Here is a 13,072-nt window from a genome sequence, read left to right as displayed (position 1 = left end):
CTTCAGACGGAGGCTGCTCCCCAGAGACCAGAGTTTACTTGATTTGGGGTGAGGCCTGGAGTTCTACTTTTTAAAAAGCCCCCTGTGGGATTCTAATGCGCAGGATTTGGACGTTAATAATTTGGGAATGGTTCCCCTAATTTGGAAGGCAGTGCTCTAGATTTAGGCCGGGTCTGAGGAAAAGGGTCTGTGGGTGGGATTGTAAACCATGGCAACTTCCCAGAAAGTAATCTGGCAGAATTTACCAGATAACATTGAGAACGTACATACCCTTTGGATTCAGTAATTCCACCTGAAATGGTGCATCTGAGGGGAACAGACGCAGCAGTACACAGAGATTGGCACGCATGTTCACGCTGGAGCGTTTCCTGCGGTGAGAATAGGAAAAACCTGGAAGAAAACAACGGTTGAAAGAGACCGGTCTTTCTAATGCAGCAATGATGGGAATGTACGTATCGACAGGTCCCCGGAATATTGTCAAGTGAAAACTGCCAGTCACAGAGTCATAAAAATAGATCCAATTTAAAAACACACACACATGCGTGTGCTGTTTGAATAAGAAAATCAAAAGGCACAGAAAGGTAACATCACACTGGGAGGCGATAGAGGGGGAGACAGGGAACTGTTCATTTTTCTTTAGAAAACAAGAGAATCTTTTGCAAATCAAATGACTGATTTAAAAAAAAACAATTAGCCTTTAAAATAGAAAATACAAAGAAGAGGAAGAAATGGCTTTTCTCCTGTGAAGTATTAAAACTTATAACAAAGTAACTAATATACTAGACTAGTGTATTAATAGTTATGCAGACTTATATTTTATATTTATTATATTTCTATAATATACATATATACATACTTTAATCTATACTCTATAGACAGCAATGGAACGCTAGATCAGCTGCACAGGACAGCATCCAGAATAAAAATCGAGGTTTATATGGAAAACTGTTACTTGATGGAGCTGACATTACAAGTCAGTGTGTGTGGGGGGGGCTGATGGGGGAATTGCTTACACTACCTGCCATTGTGGCTTGCTGGGGGGAGTGAAAGGTCCCAGGATGAGGAACCCGGGCAGGTGGTAGCCTGGAAGGCACTGCTGGAGCCACAATTGGTGCATTGCTGCCAGGAGACGCTGATGCCCCTGACCTGGGCCACACTCCAAGGCCGCTGACCTGAGTGGACTGCCTAGAGCAGATCGCATCCCTACAGTCACCCTCCATCTGCAAATCCCACGGAGGTGTGTGTGTGGGGATCCCTACAGTCACCCTCCATCTGCAAATCCCACAGGGGGTGGTGTGGGGATCCCTACAGTCACCCTCCATCTGCAAATCCCACGGGGGGTGGTGTGGGGATCCCTACAGTCACCCTCCATCTGCAAATCCCACAGAGGGTGTGTGTGTGGGGATCTCTACAGTCACCCTCCATCTGCAAATCCCACGGGGGGTGGTGTGGGGATCGCTACAGTCACCCTCCATCTGCAAGTCCCACGGGGTGGGGGTGGGGATCACTACAGTCACCCTCCATCTGCAAATCCCATGGGGGGTGGTGTGGGGGGGTGTTGGTGTGGGGGACGAGGGTGAGCTGTGAGCTGCGCTGGGTGGTTTGAGGGCTAAAGGGGTGGCTGCCTGGAGCTGTCCTGGATGTTGGCAGCATCACCCTCTGAGCCCAGCAGTTGCCTCAGGAATGTGTCTGGCAGGACATAGCTGGGATAGGAGGGCACCCCTGGGAGGCCCAAGATGTCTAGTCAACCCAGAGACCAGGGTTTCTTCTCCACCGCCCATGGCATCGAATGCAGTCATCTGTGCACAGCTTACAGAGGACTTTCTTCTCCTCATGTAACTGGGGTTTTCAAATTCAGTTACATTCCTGTTCCTGCACCGAGGAATGGCCAAAAAAAAGAATCACAAGGCTGATTCATTTTACTATGACCTTCGTATTTTAGAAAGATCAGACCCAACTGGCTTCCTCGGCTCCCCAGAGAGAGTATTCCTCATCGCCCGGTGTGGTCCAGCTCCCTTAGCCTCCAGGATGCTGCTGCCTTCGCCATCAATTCATCCGGCTCCGCCTCTGCCCAGCGAAGGACCAGGCCTCTCCCCACAGAGGGCTGCTTGGCAGAGGCTGCGGGAGGTGCCCCCAACCGACCAGTCATCCTCTTCCTCATCTGAATGAGGGATCTCCCTCAAATTCAGGTCCCTCTGTGGTACCCACAAATGGATTCCTCGTGGATGTGTTAAAACCCGAGGGAGAAGTTAAGGAGAAGCCAGAAATGAAAGAAAAAACAGTCATTGCTTGTGTTTCACTGTCTCTAGGCTTCTTTAGGTCTGAGAATTGACCACAATCACCACAATGTAATATTCAGTTAAACCTGAAATGACCACTCCTGGTAAATATCCCCCCCCCCCGCCCCCATCACCCGAATCAACGCCTTGGTGCTGCCGATGACTACGCTGAGAACCGCCTCGATGCTGGTCAACCCCTCCACCTGTCCGCGTCTGCAGACTAACACCCACTGTAGCATAAACCAGGTGACAGAGACGTTACAAGGAGAGGAAATTTGCTGACAGAAAGTTGGGGCAGATCTCACAGACTTCATCGCCCTTTTCTCCCCTGAATTAGAAACGGTTTCTGTTGGGTTCCTTTCTAGCCCCCTCATTTGCCTTCATCTCAACTTTCAGGACATAAATGGTGAAGGAAAGTACGGGTCCTCCCGTGTGTCACAGGCCCAGCGAGGACTGGTTTTTACGGTAACTAGACAGCAAGTAACTAGGAGTCCTGGCCGAGGCCGGGCTCCTGAGGAGTGTGGGCAGTTCCTGCCCCAGGATGGGCGGCCCGTAAGTACCTGTGATGTGGGTGGATGCTGTTCTTCTGGGTGTTCCTGGATCTACTCAGCGTTTACTCTGAGGCTTTTTTATTTCTGCACAGTTCCCCATGGATGCATGGGTGACGGGGCTGGTGGGCTGGTGGGTGGGGCAGAGAGCCCCACCATTTGGCCATCTCAGGCCCGTCCAGCCCAGCTCCTGGGACCCTGCTCAGCAGCTTCATAAATCAACTCTCTCCACCATTTTTTTTTTTTTGCTTTTTAATCACTTATGTGGTTTGTTAATATAATTTCTTAATAATTGGCTCCAGGACATAGGCTGTAAATCATTCTACCCCAAGTTGCCTTTCTACAGGCACTCTCAGAGCTCAGCTGCTAAATTTCCCATCCAAGCCTTTCTTTCTGTTGTTTTTTAAAAATATATATTTATATATTTTTATTGATTTCAGAGAGGAAGGGAGAGGAAGAGAGAGAGAAACATCAATGATGAGCGAGAATCATTGATTGGCTGCCCCCTGCATTCCCCTACTGAAGACCGAGCCCACTACCCAGGCATGGGCCCTGACTGAGAATCGAACTATGACCTCCTGGGTCATAGGTTGACACTCAACAACTGAGCCATCTGACCGGGCCATCCAAGCCTTTCAAAGGCCTGCTTTCTCACTTATTACAAAAATAAGGGAAGCTGTTGCCATCCCATTTTCCAGGAGCTATTCCTGCTCCCCAGCATAGCTCCCCCCGCCCCCACCCCCCCATCTTTCACTCCTCTCTGGATTTCTTATTAAGTCATGGTTTTTAGTTTCTGACCCTTAGTTCCCCTCTCTTAGCTTTATAGGTTTCTCTGGTTCCTCAGCTTTTCTAACATTTCCTGTTTGCTGGTGGAAATCTCATCACCAACGTGTTATGAATCCCACCCTTCCTGGTCAGTGGACGGTCTCCTTGCTGTGCCCTTCCTCACCCACCACTCTCTTGGGACATCACTCCCTATCTGCCGGTCACAGCAGGGCTCCCGACAGTCCTCACTCAGAAATCTGACAGCCTCTTTAGCAGCCATCAGTGTCCCTTTAGCCTCTTAATATTCTTTAAAAGCCCCCACCTCATCCAGGAAGCTCCTCTCTCTCTCTTTCTCTCTCTCTCTCTCTCCCTCTCCAAGGCAACTGCTGGTGCAGGTGAGGGTGCTCCTACATGACCCCGTGTCCTCTCCACAGTGGGCATTCGAGTATATGAGGGCTCTGGGCAGAAACCCTTGTCTCTTCTGTGACTGTCTGTCTTGGTCCTGGCCAGACGGGTCCTACTATCATCGGAGGGAAGCCATCATCTCATAGTCCAATGCTTCCACTCATCAGTGGTTCCTACTTTTGTTTCATTCCAATACCCTGTTATTTAAATCTTTGAAAATTGTAATAAAAATGTGCATCATACATCCCACTGAGTGTTGCACAGGGGTTTTGAGGAAGGCACACAGGGACTATACGCTAAGATTTTTTTTCAGCCACATTTAACAGTTGCTTCTTTGGGGATGGGGGGATGTCGAGTAAGGCAGTTCAGCGATGCGGAGAGAGGGCTCTGGAGTCCCTCTGTGCTGGTGCTGGTCTTTCCCACGACCCATGTCTCGCTGTAGAGCGAGTTCGCTCACAGTGGCAAAAGGTGGCTCTTGAACTGCTCAAGAGGCCAGACCGCACATCCCGGGTTTTGGAGCAGAGAAGACAGGGAGTTGAGGAAGAACAAGGCCTGAAGAGTGACCCTCTCAGATTGGACCCTCTCAAGTCCAATCTTCACCACCGCTCACAGCCCTCCCAGAAGCAGGAGACAGAAAACATACCACGCACAGGTTTGTCTTCTTTAGAAAAGAGCACAACTCCAGTCTGTTTCCTGAGGGAGGTTCCGGGGGAGATAAGAAAGGAGCAACCTGGCAGTAGAAAGCAGAACTCAACTTGGGTGATGGGAAAGTTCAGTGGAGAGAAGTCTTCAGTCCAGTCCAGCAGTGATCAGGAAGGTCTTCCAGGAGGAGGCAGCTTGTGAGTTATCTTGAGAGGGAGGAGGGGTGTGGTGAGAACAAAAAGATGGAGCAGGAAGGTATGGAGTGGTGCTTTTCCACAGGTAATAGGGCTAAAATCACCCCAGGCATCTGTTTGAAATGTAACCTCTGAGGCCGGACCCCAGGGAGTGAATTAGAAGGTCCGCCCAGGGCCCGGGGCTTAAAGAGACGCAGGACCCCGAGGTGGGAAGGCGCTCAGGCTACAGCATCATGGGAGCTGTGCAAGGCAGGTCCAGGTAACCATGAAAAGTTCGGTTTGCTTTACACTCTTGATTTAGAGCAGGACTTATAAATTAAATACCCACAGGCATCAGGCTGGGACACGCACTGAGAGAGGTGGATAGGATGTAAGTGGACATGGACAAAGTGTCTCTTCCTACAGGTCAAGGAGCAGCAGCTACTTCCCTCCAGCAATTACTGCCCTCTAGGAATGGGTACCCAGGACACCAGAGTTTCCACTTTCAAGCGAAGCCTGACACCTAGGTTTTATATAAATCTTTCTCCTCCCATGATTAAATAGTGGATTAAAAGTCCATGAGCACCAAACAATTCCATGCGGGCCCCTAGTTGGAAAGATCAGAGGGGCAGAACCAAATCTTACTGTCTGTGGACTTGACTGATAGATAAAACATGTAAGGAAGTTCATAGACTGTTGTGTACCCTTGGGATGGAGTGGAGGCTCCATAGGAGGCTCTTCCAGTTGGGCGGAGGGGACGGAAAAGAAAGGAGAGGATGACAGGTGCTGAGAAACAAGAGTTGAGGAGATACAATTGGCTGTGGGAGGAGGATGGAGAGAGGAATCATCTAGAGCCCGCTAGGTCTAAATACGTGCTACCTCTAAATCCTCCTTATTCATTAATGCACGCTTATGTTTCAGTTTCATTCATTCTGCAAAAAGGTAACTCAGGTTGCATTCTGCTCAACAGGGAAATTTAGAGTCATTTCTTTACGGGAGAAAAAAAAAGCACAGACAAAATATTTTATAGTATCTATAATAAATGCAAAGAAATCAATACAAACAAAACTTGGCTTTAGCAAACTGTACATACATAAATATCTCTTTTTTTTACTATAACATTCAACTTTTTTTCACATAAATCCTCCCATGATTTTATTTATTACATCCAGTTTTTCTTTATACTTTTTAAAAAAGTGCCTTTTAGATTTACAGCTTGTGCTTCTAAAGCAAAGGTGAGAATATCATGCCCCAAAGAAAAACCAGGCAAAAAGAAAGCTGCCATATAAGCTCTTCAAAATTGTATGTTACAAGGCTCAGCACTGGTTGGTTGGTAGACCGTTCGATACCAACGTGGCGCTCAGGCGGCGTCATTTAAAGAATGGATGGGGCACACCGTGGGAAACTTGCTCAGATGGTGTGCTACCGTCCTGGGTGTGCATAGAACGGGCCAAAGGCCCAGGACACATGCACCCAGGGGACGTTGGAGGTACTTCATCTCTTTAGTACTGAGGCTCAGAGTTTCAAACAACATTTCTTCCACACCTTCTTCTATTTGCTCTCCTTCTGTCATTGTTTATCATTCACCTCCGAAGCCATGATTTGGACACATGGCTAACGCCACCACTCCGAAGGCATTCATGTGCTCCTTTTGCTAGTTTGGGTTGGCTTTGGCCTAAACCCTCCTTACACGGCCAGCACCGCTGCAGATGGCATCTGCTTGCTTCAGAGGGGAGGAGGGCCGTTCGTGTATCTGAGCATGGGATGGAATGATCGGGCGAAATTGTTGGAGAGGGCACAGCTGTAGTCTTCCTCGGACATTGGTACCAGGCAGGCGAGCCCGATGAGCAGCAGCAGGAGCAGCTGAAGGGGAAGGGCCGCTCTGAGCACTCTGTACAGGAAACCTCGGCCCGGCCGAGCTGGCTGAGACTCAGAAAGGGAGGAACCGGAGCCACCCTTTATGGACCTGAGAGAGGAATCAACAGCAAAAACTCAAATATCTCAAATGTTGGATGGATGCTGCTTTTAGCTCCCTCACCTTCTTGGAAGCTACAGGACCATGCCAAACACAACCCGACCTGGCCATTAGCCGCCCACCGTCTGCAGTGTGCCCAGGTCATCCCCCACCACCCAATGAAGAGATTCTTGGAAACTGTACTGATGAAAAGTTAACATTTAGTCAGTCAACGAAAGGTAACTGAGTTCAAATTCCACCCTTTAATTTGGTAAAACATTTCCCATCAACAAAGATAAGTGCTCTATACACATTCTACCAGCATAAATTAGGTTGATCCAGAATAATTAAGATGTGGATGTTTGATGCAGTATATTTTTGGGTTAAGACTACCAGGAGCACTGGTAGCCAGAATTAGTTGCTGTTAGAGTCACTTGAAGTATCCCGTCTAGTCCTCCCAGATGTGCCAAACTCCATGCAGTGAGGAGAACAGCCCCAATCATTTTGCACAGACCCATAAAGCACAACTAATCTTAGAGTACCCTGGTTTCATCTTGCACTGACTCAGTACTGACTCAGCATCTGTCCCTGGAATCAGTGGGTTCTGACGCTGTGCGAACAAGGATGACAATAGAGTCAGTGTACACAACACTGATGTTGAATGACTTAGAATCTAAGCTGATCCTATTTTTTATCAGCTGTTTCATTGGGAAACAGACACAATTTTTCTGAGGACAGATGGTCATTTTGTAGGCTCCTTCTACTCAAAGTTCTATGTTATCCTGTCTACATTTATATCTTCCTATCTACTAAACTGTGCTTTTGAGATTAAGCATGAATTCCACATTTCATAAGAAAGACTGCCTGAAAAACATTGAATGTGGAAGTAGGTTCTGGGTGGGGGCTGAGGGGGCACCATTGTTTTTTGTGTGTGAGCATCCTTTAATAGTTTGGTTACTTGTGGAAAAGATGAAGAGAGAAATATTATTAAAAAGAGGCATTTTGCATACACACATACACACAAACACACAATATTGTAGGAGCAAAAAGACTAGGTGTGCTGAAAAAACACATTCCCCCACCTAGTAAAAATTCCCTAGTGGCAGTAATATCACTAAGGATAAGGACAATGAATATGAGGCCACTGGAGAAATATGAAGATGTGAAAACTGTATTGGTTACTCCGTATGCTTTTCTAAGAAAACACTAAGTTTCCAGCTGAAATACTCAAAACTCTTTTATTAAAACCATCAAAGAAATATGAGAGGCAAACAGACCAGGCCTCCGGAAGCCCCTAGGAGCATGTGACCCACTGTGTCTTTAGCATATGTAATGAAAGAAATAAGTCATTGGCCAGAATTGGGACTCTGTTTCTTTTCTGAAGACTAAAACTAATGGTTGTGTAACCTTGAACAACTCACTTTATCCCTAAATGCCAACCTCTTACTCAACCCCTTCAAGTTAGACTAGATGGCCTTCCAACTTGAAAGTTCCATGTTTTATACATTGGATGTCTTTTACTAATTAGTCAGTGTAAATAGTCGGCCACCTAAGAGGCCACAAGAGTTCAATCACCATCTAGTGGTCAAACTGATTAGCCATCCTTATGTTAAGACCCATGAGTTAGTCCTAATGAGCTAAATAGGAAATTTGTATATTTTGTGAAATACAGTAGAGGGTAAAAGAACAATGGCACATGCCTACTAATGGAAGGGTAAAATAGGAAATTCTTGAGCTTTCTAATTATAAAATATTCATATTGAGAGAAGGCCTTATACAGTATATAACCCATCTTCTAATTTTGTAGGTGTTGGTAAGGATAGTAAACATTTATTTTTTTCTAATTACTAGGCAACGTACAAAAGCATTTATCTTGGGTTCTCTCATGCAATCCCCAGAATAGTCCTCAATGTGCTTGTTATCTTCATTCTATAGATGATGAAAAGGAGGCTTAGAAAGGGGAAGTAACCAGTGACTTACAGCTTGCAAGTGGCAGAATTAAGTTTTCAACCCTAGGATTTTAACTTCCAGAATTTGGACTCTCTAGAGAAGGTAAATGACTTGCTCCAGATCCCAGGATTAAAGGAAGAGATCCAGCAGGCACTCAGAGTCCCAATATCCCTGCCTACCATACTCACAGCAACATTTTGTTCCCTGACATTGATGAAGGTCATCTGGGTTATATTATTTTACAGGTATCTTACATGTATTAAAAAAAGAGAGAAAAATATTTGTGTCCTCAAATGTTTGGACGTCAGTGGTTTCTTCATGTTGAAAATAAATGCCTTCAATCCTGGGGTTCACAGTATTACATGGATCATCAAGTTAGCACATGCACAGGGGGACATTTTAATGTTTAGACAATCGCATAATCTTGGCCAAGCAGCACAGTCTCTCTGGTCTGGCCTTCAGTTTTCTTATTTGCAAAGCGAAAGGTTGCATTAATATCCTAAAATCTCTTTGGCTCTGGCAGTTCATGATTTAATGGTTTGCCTTAAAGTGTCTTAAGAAGGATGGAATATTTGCCCATGAATTCTGGGTTGAATTTTTCTTCAAAATACCTTTTCCTTTTCTCTTACAATGTGCCCTCCCCATCAGTCACTGGAGCAGTTATAACTGAAGCACAAAAGAGAGCTCCACATTTCCTCACCACTCAACATTTAAATAAAATGAGAAAGATTTCTGACTTCTTCTCTTAAGGAAGCATGTAAGGACATTAGTGATGGTTATATGGTGCATATAATTGACAATAAAATCGGACTGACAGAGCTGAATAGCCCTTCCTTGTCAATGATTAGCTTAAGCCAAAGATCAAGATCAAAACAGAGGGTGCCCATTGACGAGTCCACCCCTGAGAACAAGAGGCAAGGTCACCATCTTTGCAATGTGGGCTCACATGTTACAGCGTCTGTTGAAGGACATGGCTCATTTAACAGCATCAGAGCATTCCTTATTAAACTTTAATTACCACGTGCCTTCTAATGCTGAAGAATGCCCACCTAAGGAGGGGTGATGAGCCGAGACAGGGACAGAGAGAACTCGCAGTCCTTAGTGAGCTTCCATGCAGCTGACTGCTCTTGGAAACGCCCGATTTATCTGCTGAGAAACATGCCAGCCCCTGGGAGCAATGACCAGGGTTTCAACTTTAATGCCCAAAGTCTTAAAGCTGCGAGTACCATCAGGTTAATGACACCAGGGTTAAAGGGTACTATGACTATTTATCCATTGACCTAAAATCACCTCTATTTCAAGAGTCTTAGGAAACTTGACAAGGGAAAGCAAAAAGACACTAGTCACTCATCTCTCTCCAGTGGCCTGTTACATAAACAGGTGCCAGTCGAGAGTGTATCTATAAAGGAAAAATTAAATGTGTGACCTTATTCAAGGAAGTTAATCATAAGAGATATTCCAGATAATTCAGCCCAGCAAAAACGTGTTCATTCTCATAAGTAAATACTTATTTTATTGTTTTTCTCATTAAAATGTCTGGGTAAACAGTTGCCCAGATGTTGTTTCCTCTCTTTCCCCTAAACACATACAGTTGTGGAAAAAGGATGGTAGGGGAGGAAGTCATACATCACCATACACCACACACAAGAAAGCATGATCAAGAGATGCGGGTACCTGACCACTATGCACAAGAGTACGACTCCTCTCAAACTTCTACACAGCGAAGGGAAATAAAATGGGTTAATTCTGTGCATACATCATTCAAGCACAGAAAAAGCTTGCAACTCATTCTGTTACTTGTCAGCTAACCCTGGCAGGATGGTAACAGGAATTTACTGTGATGGATTATCTAGCTTGTCTATAATCTTGTTGCCTACCCTTGTGTGCATGGTCTTTGTTCCCTGGACATGTGGTTCGGCACACACACTTCCAGAATCAGTTCAGGATTTCAGCCTCCTCTTATTCCAAAAGGAGCATTCTGCCTGGTAGCCTAAGCCCTGGAATCCTTTCAAGTTCTACCCGCCAGGAGCCCTGTGCTAGAGTGCAGTGGTTAACAAGATAGAATCCCCCAGAGTCAGGTAGACCAGGGTTCAAACCTAAATCTTTATGCCTCTAATCCTCTGTGTCCTTGTCTGTAAATCTGGGACTATAGCCATGTCATGGGGATGGTGCGAGGGTTAAATGAGATAACGGGTATCTCATGCTTTGTGTGGTGCTTAGAACACATTAATGCTAAGTAAGTGTCATCAATGTATTATTATCTGTACTATGAAAGCAAGGGTGTGCTGACTCACACCCTCAGAGGTTGGCTGGATTTAGCCTTTTCTCCCGGGAACATTCCTGATTTCCCAGAAGTGCTTTCAAGGATGTACTGAGTTTCCCAAAGTGCCCGGGAAACACTGGGGATGCGTGCCTCAGGTAGTATAAAGGCAACAAGTTGGAGCCTTACCCTATAGCTATCCTCAGCCCTGGCTGGGGCCTGGCCTACAGGCAAGGCTGCTGTAGGCTGAGGCTCTTTGAATGTTTTGAATAAATAGGTCCCCAGGCTGGAGTCTGGAGGAAAAGACTTAAAAACAATTTTTCACAAGAAACTGAATAGTGTTTTCAGGCAAGCCCTGCTGTACGGGGCAAAAGCCCACTGTGCTGGCTCCACGAAATCTGGCTGACTTGCACATACTTTAAAACGAGGCGCTTTTTTCCTCCTTTGCAGTGTTTCAGCCAGTTATTTGCCACTTCTCCCTGCGTCCTAGTTCTTATGTGGAAGGTGCCAGAGACCAGAGGTGCCCTGGCAATATTGCGTTTCACAGTCCTAAGCTTTGGAATGAAGTCACCAATTCACTCTATCCAGACCACAGAGGACTTATTCCTTTGCTTTACTGGAAATTGGAGTAAAATCTTCCCATCTGTCAATTTCAATGATCGGCAGTTGAGTTGAGAAGTCTTATTGGAGATCAGGTTAGATCATGTCAAGTCCACGTGGAAGAAAAGTATCAGGTGGACCATCAACAGCATTGCTTCAAGAGCATGCTTCTTAAATATATTTGATCTCAAAAATAATGAACAGTTATTACAAATGTATGCCCAGACATTTTCCAAAGGCTTATCCTTTGAAGAAGTCTTGGGGAGCTTCTGGTAATTGATTTAGGGAATCTCTTCATTCTGACACCTTGCAGGTCTGTTAATGGCAGGGACCATATTGTATTAATTTTGTAGGCCCAGGGCCTAAACATAGTAGCATTAATCCATATGTAGGCTTAGAATATTTTTAAGAAGACGCAGAACAGTGTCTTCCATAAAATCAAACTGAAAATTACAGCAAGCATGCAACTGACATTATTAATATCTACCTTAAACCCAAAGAATATAAGAGCATCTCCCTTCAAACTAATAAGCAGTTTCTTCCAATTCAGCCTCTCCTCTCTCTCAGGAAGAAGACACGTTGAACATGTTCCCACTGCAGATTGCTGGGGTCAAGACGCTAACCCGTGTGTGCTTCTGCAATAACCTTTCCAATTTGCTGGAGCAGTGCAAGATCAAACACAGGGTGCTCACAGGCCTCGGTGTCAGGGAACACCGTGACACCTGGATTGCGAGTGGAGTTCATTCCTTCCCAGCAGACTCTGCATTTCAATGTCAGGGCTGGGCGCACCCCACTCAGAGGTGCCAAGGAGCTAAGAAGTCCGAGAATACTCAGCATGTTCCACCACAGCCTGTCTGGCAAGGTTCTTGGTGAAGTTTGCCATTCAGGCGAAGGATCCCAGGCCCCCTGAGTAGCAAAGTGAACCTTGTGCTGTGTGCTCAGAGAGAGTTAATAAACAGCGCTGGGCAGAGCAGAGCCGAAAGGTGCCTTGGGGATGCCACCGCGAGAATGTGGCTGTCCCAGCTGCAAAGCCCTGTGAGGAGACACGGCGTAGCCCTGGCTGCCCTAAGAACCAGGCCTTTGACATCTTCAGAAAACCTGAGTGGTTGTCTGGAATAACTGAGGGAGCAGATGGAGGCGATAATTGGAAACCCGCAGGTGGTTGCTATGGGTGGTGTTTAATAACATAAGTGCTTTCCCCCTTCTCATTACCATCACTTATGCCAACCCAAGAATTGGTCTCTGGTACCCTAAAAGGATGCTGTGGGGCGCTCCCACAGCAATATGCTCATGGCACGGTGGCAATTTAAGTGGAGAAGACGGACCATATAGAACGATGATCTGTCTATAGCACGGTGGTTTTTTCATGTAGGGGCCTAAACAACCATCAGGGCACCTGAGGAAGTCCATCATACCCCCCATTCACATTTCATTATTGATATTTTGTCATGGGCCATCCCCCCTCCAATGGTCTCCAAACCAAATCAAAGGGAAAG

General features: G+C 46.0%; 1 protein-coding gene across 3 annotated transcripts in view; it reads right to left on the bottom strand.

Annotated features, from left to right (window-relative positions):
• Window positions 1-5,832: 5,832 nt before the first annotated feature.
• Window positions 5,833-13,072, bottom strand: part of SYNE1 (spectrin repeat containing nuclear envelope protein 1) — a 392,090-nt gene continuing 384,850 nt past the window's right edge. For 2 of the 3 annotated variants that reach the window (XM_059700015.1, XM_059700014.1), the window contains one exon: window positions 5,833-6,778. In XM_059700015.1, coding sequence (XP_059555998.1) covers window positions 6,538-6,778 — 241 coding nt within the window. In that variant the 3' untranslated portion in view covers window positions 5,833-6,537. The remainder of the gene's footprint in view (window positions 6,779-13,072) is intronic. The other variant, XM_059700013.1, reaches the window with a different exon arrangement.

The sequence above is a fragment of the Myotis daubentonii genome, chromosome 6, assembly GCF_963259705.1.
Source record: "Myotis daubentonii chromosome 6, mMyoDau2.1, whole genome shotgun sequence".
NCBI lineage: Eukaryota > Metazoa > Chordata > Mammalia > Chiroptera > Vespertilionidae > Myotis > Myotis daubentonii.
Note: the sequence above shows the minus strand (reverse complement) of the source record. Positions and strands in the feature narration are given on the sequence as shown.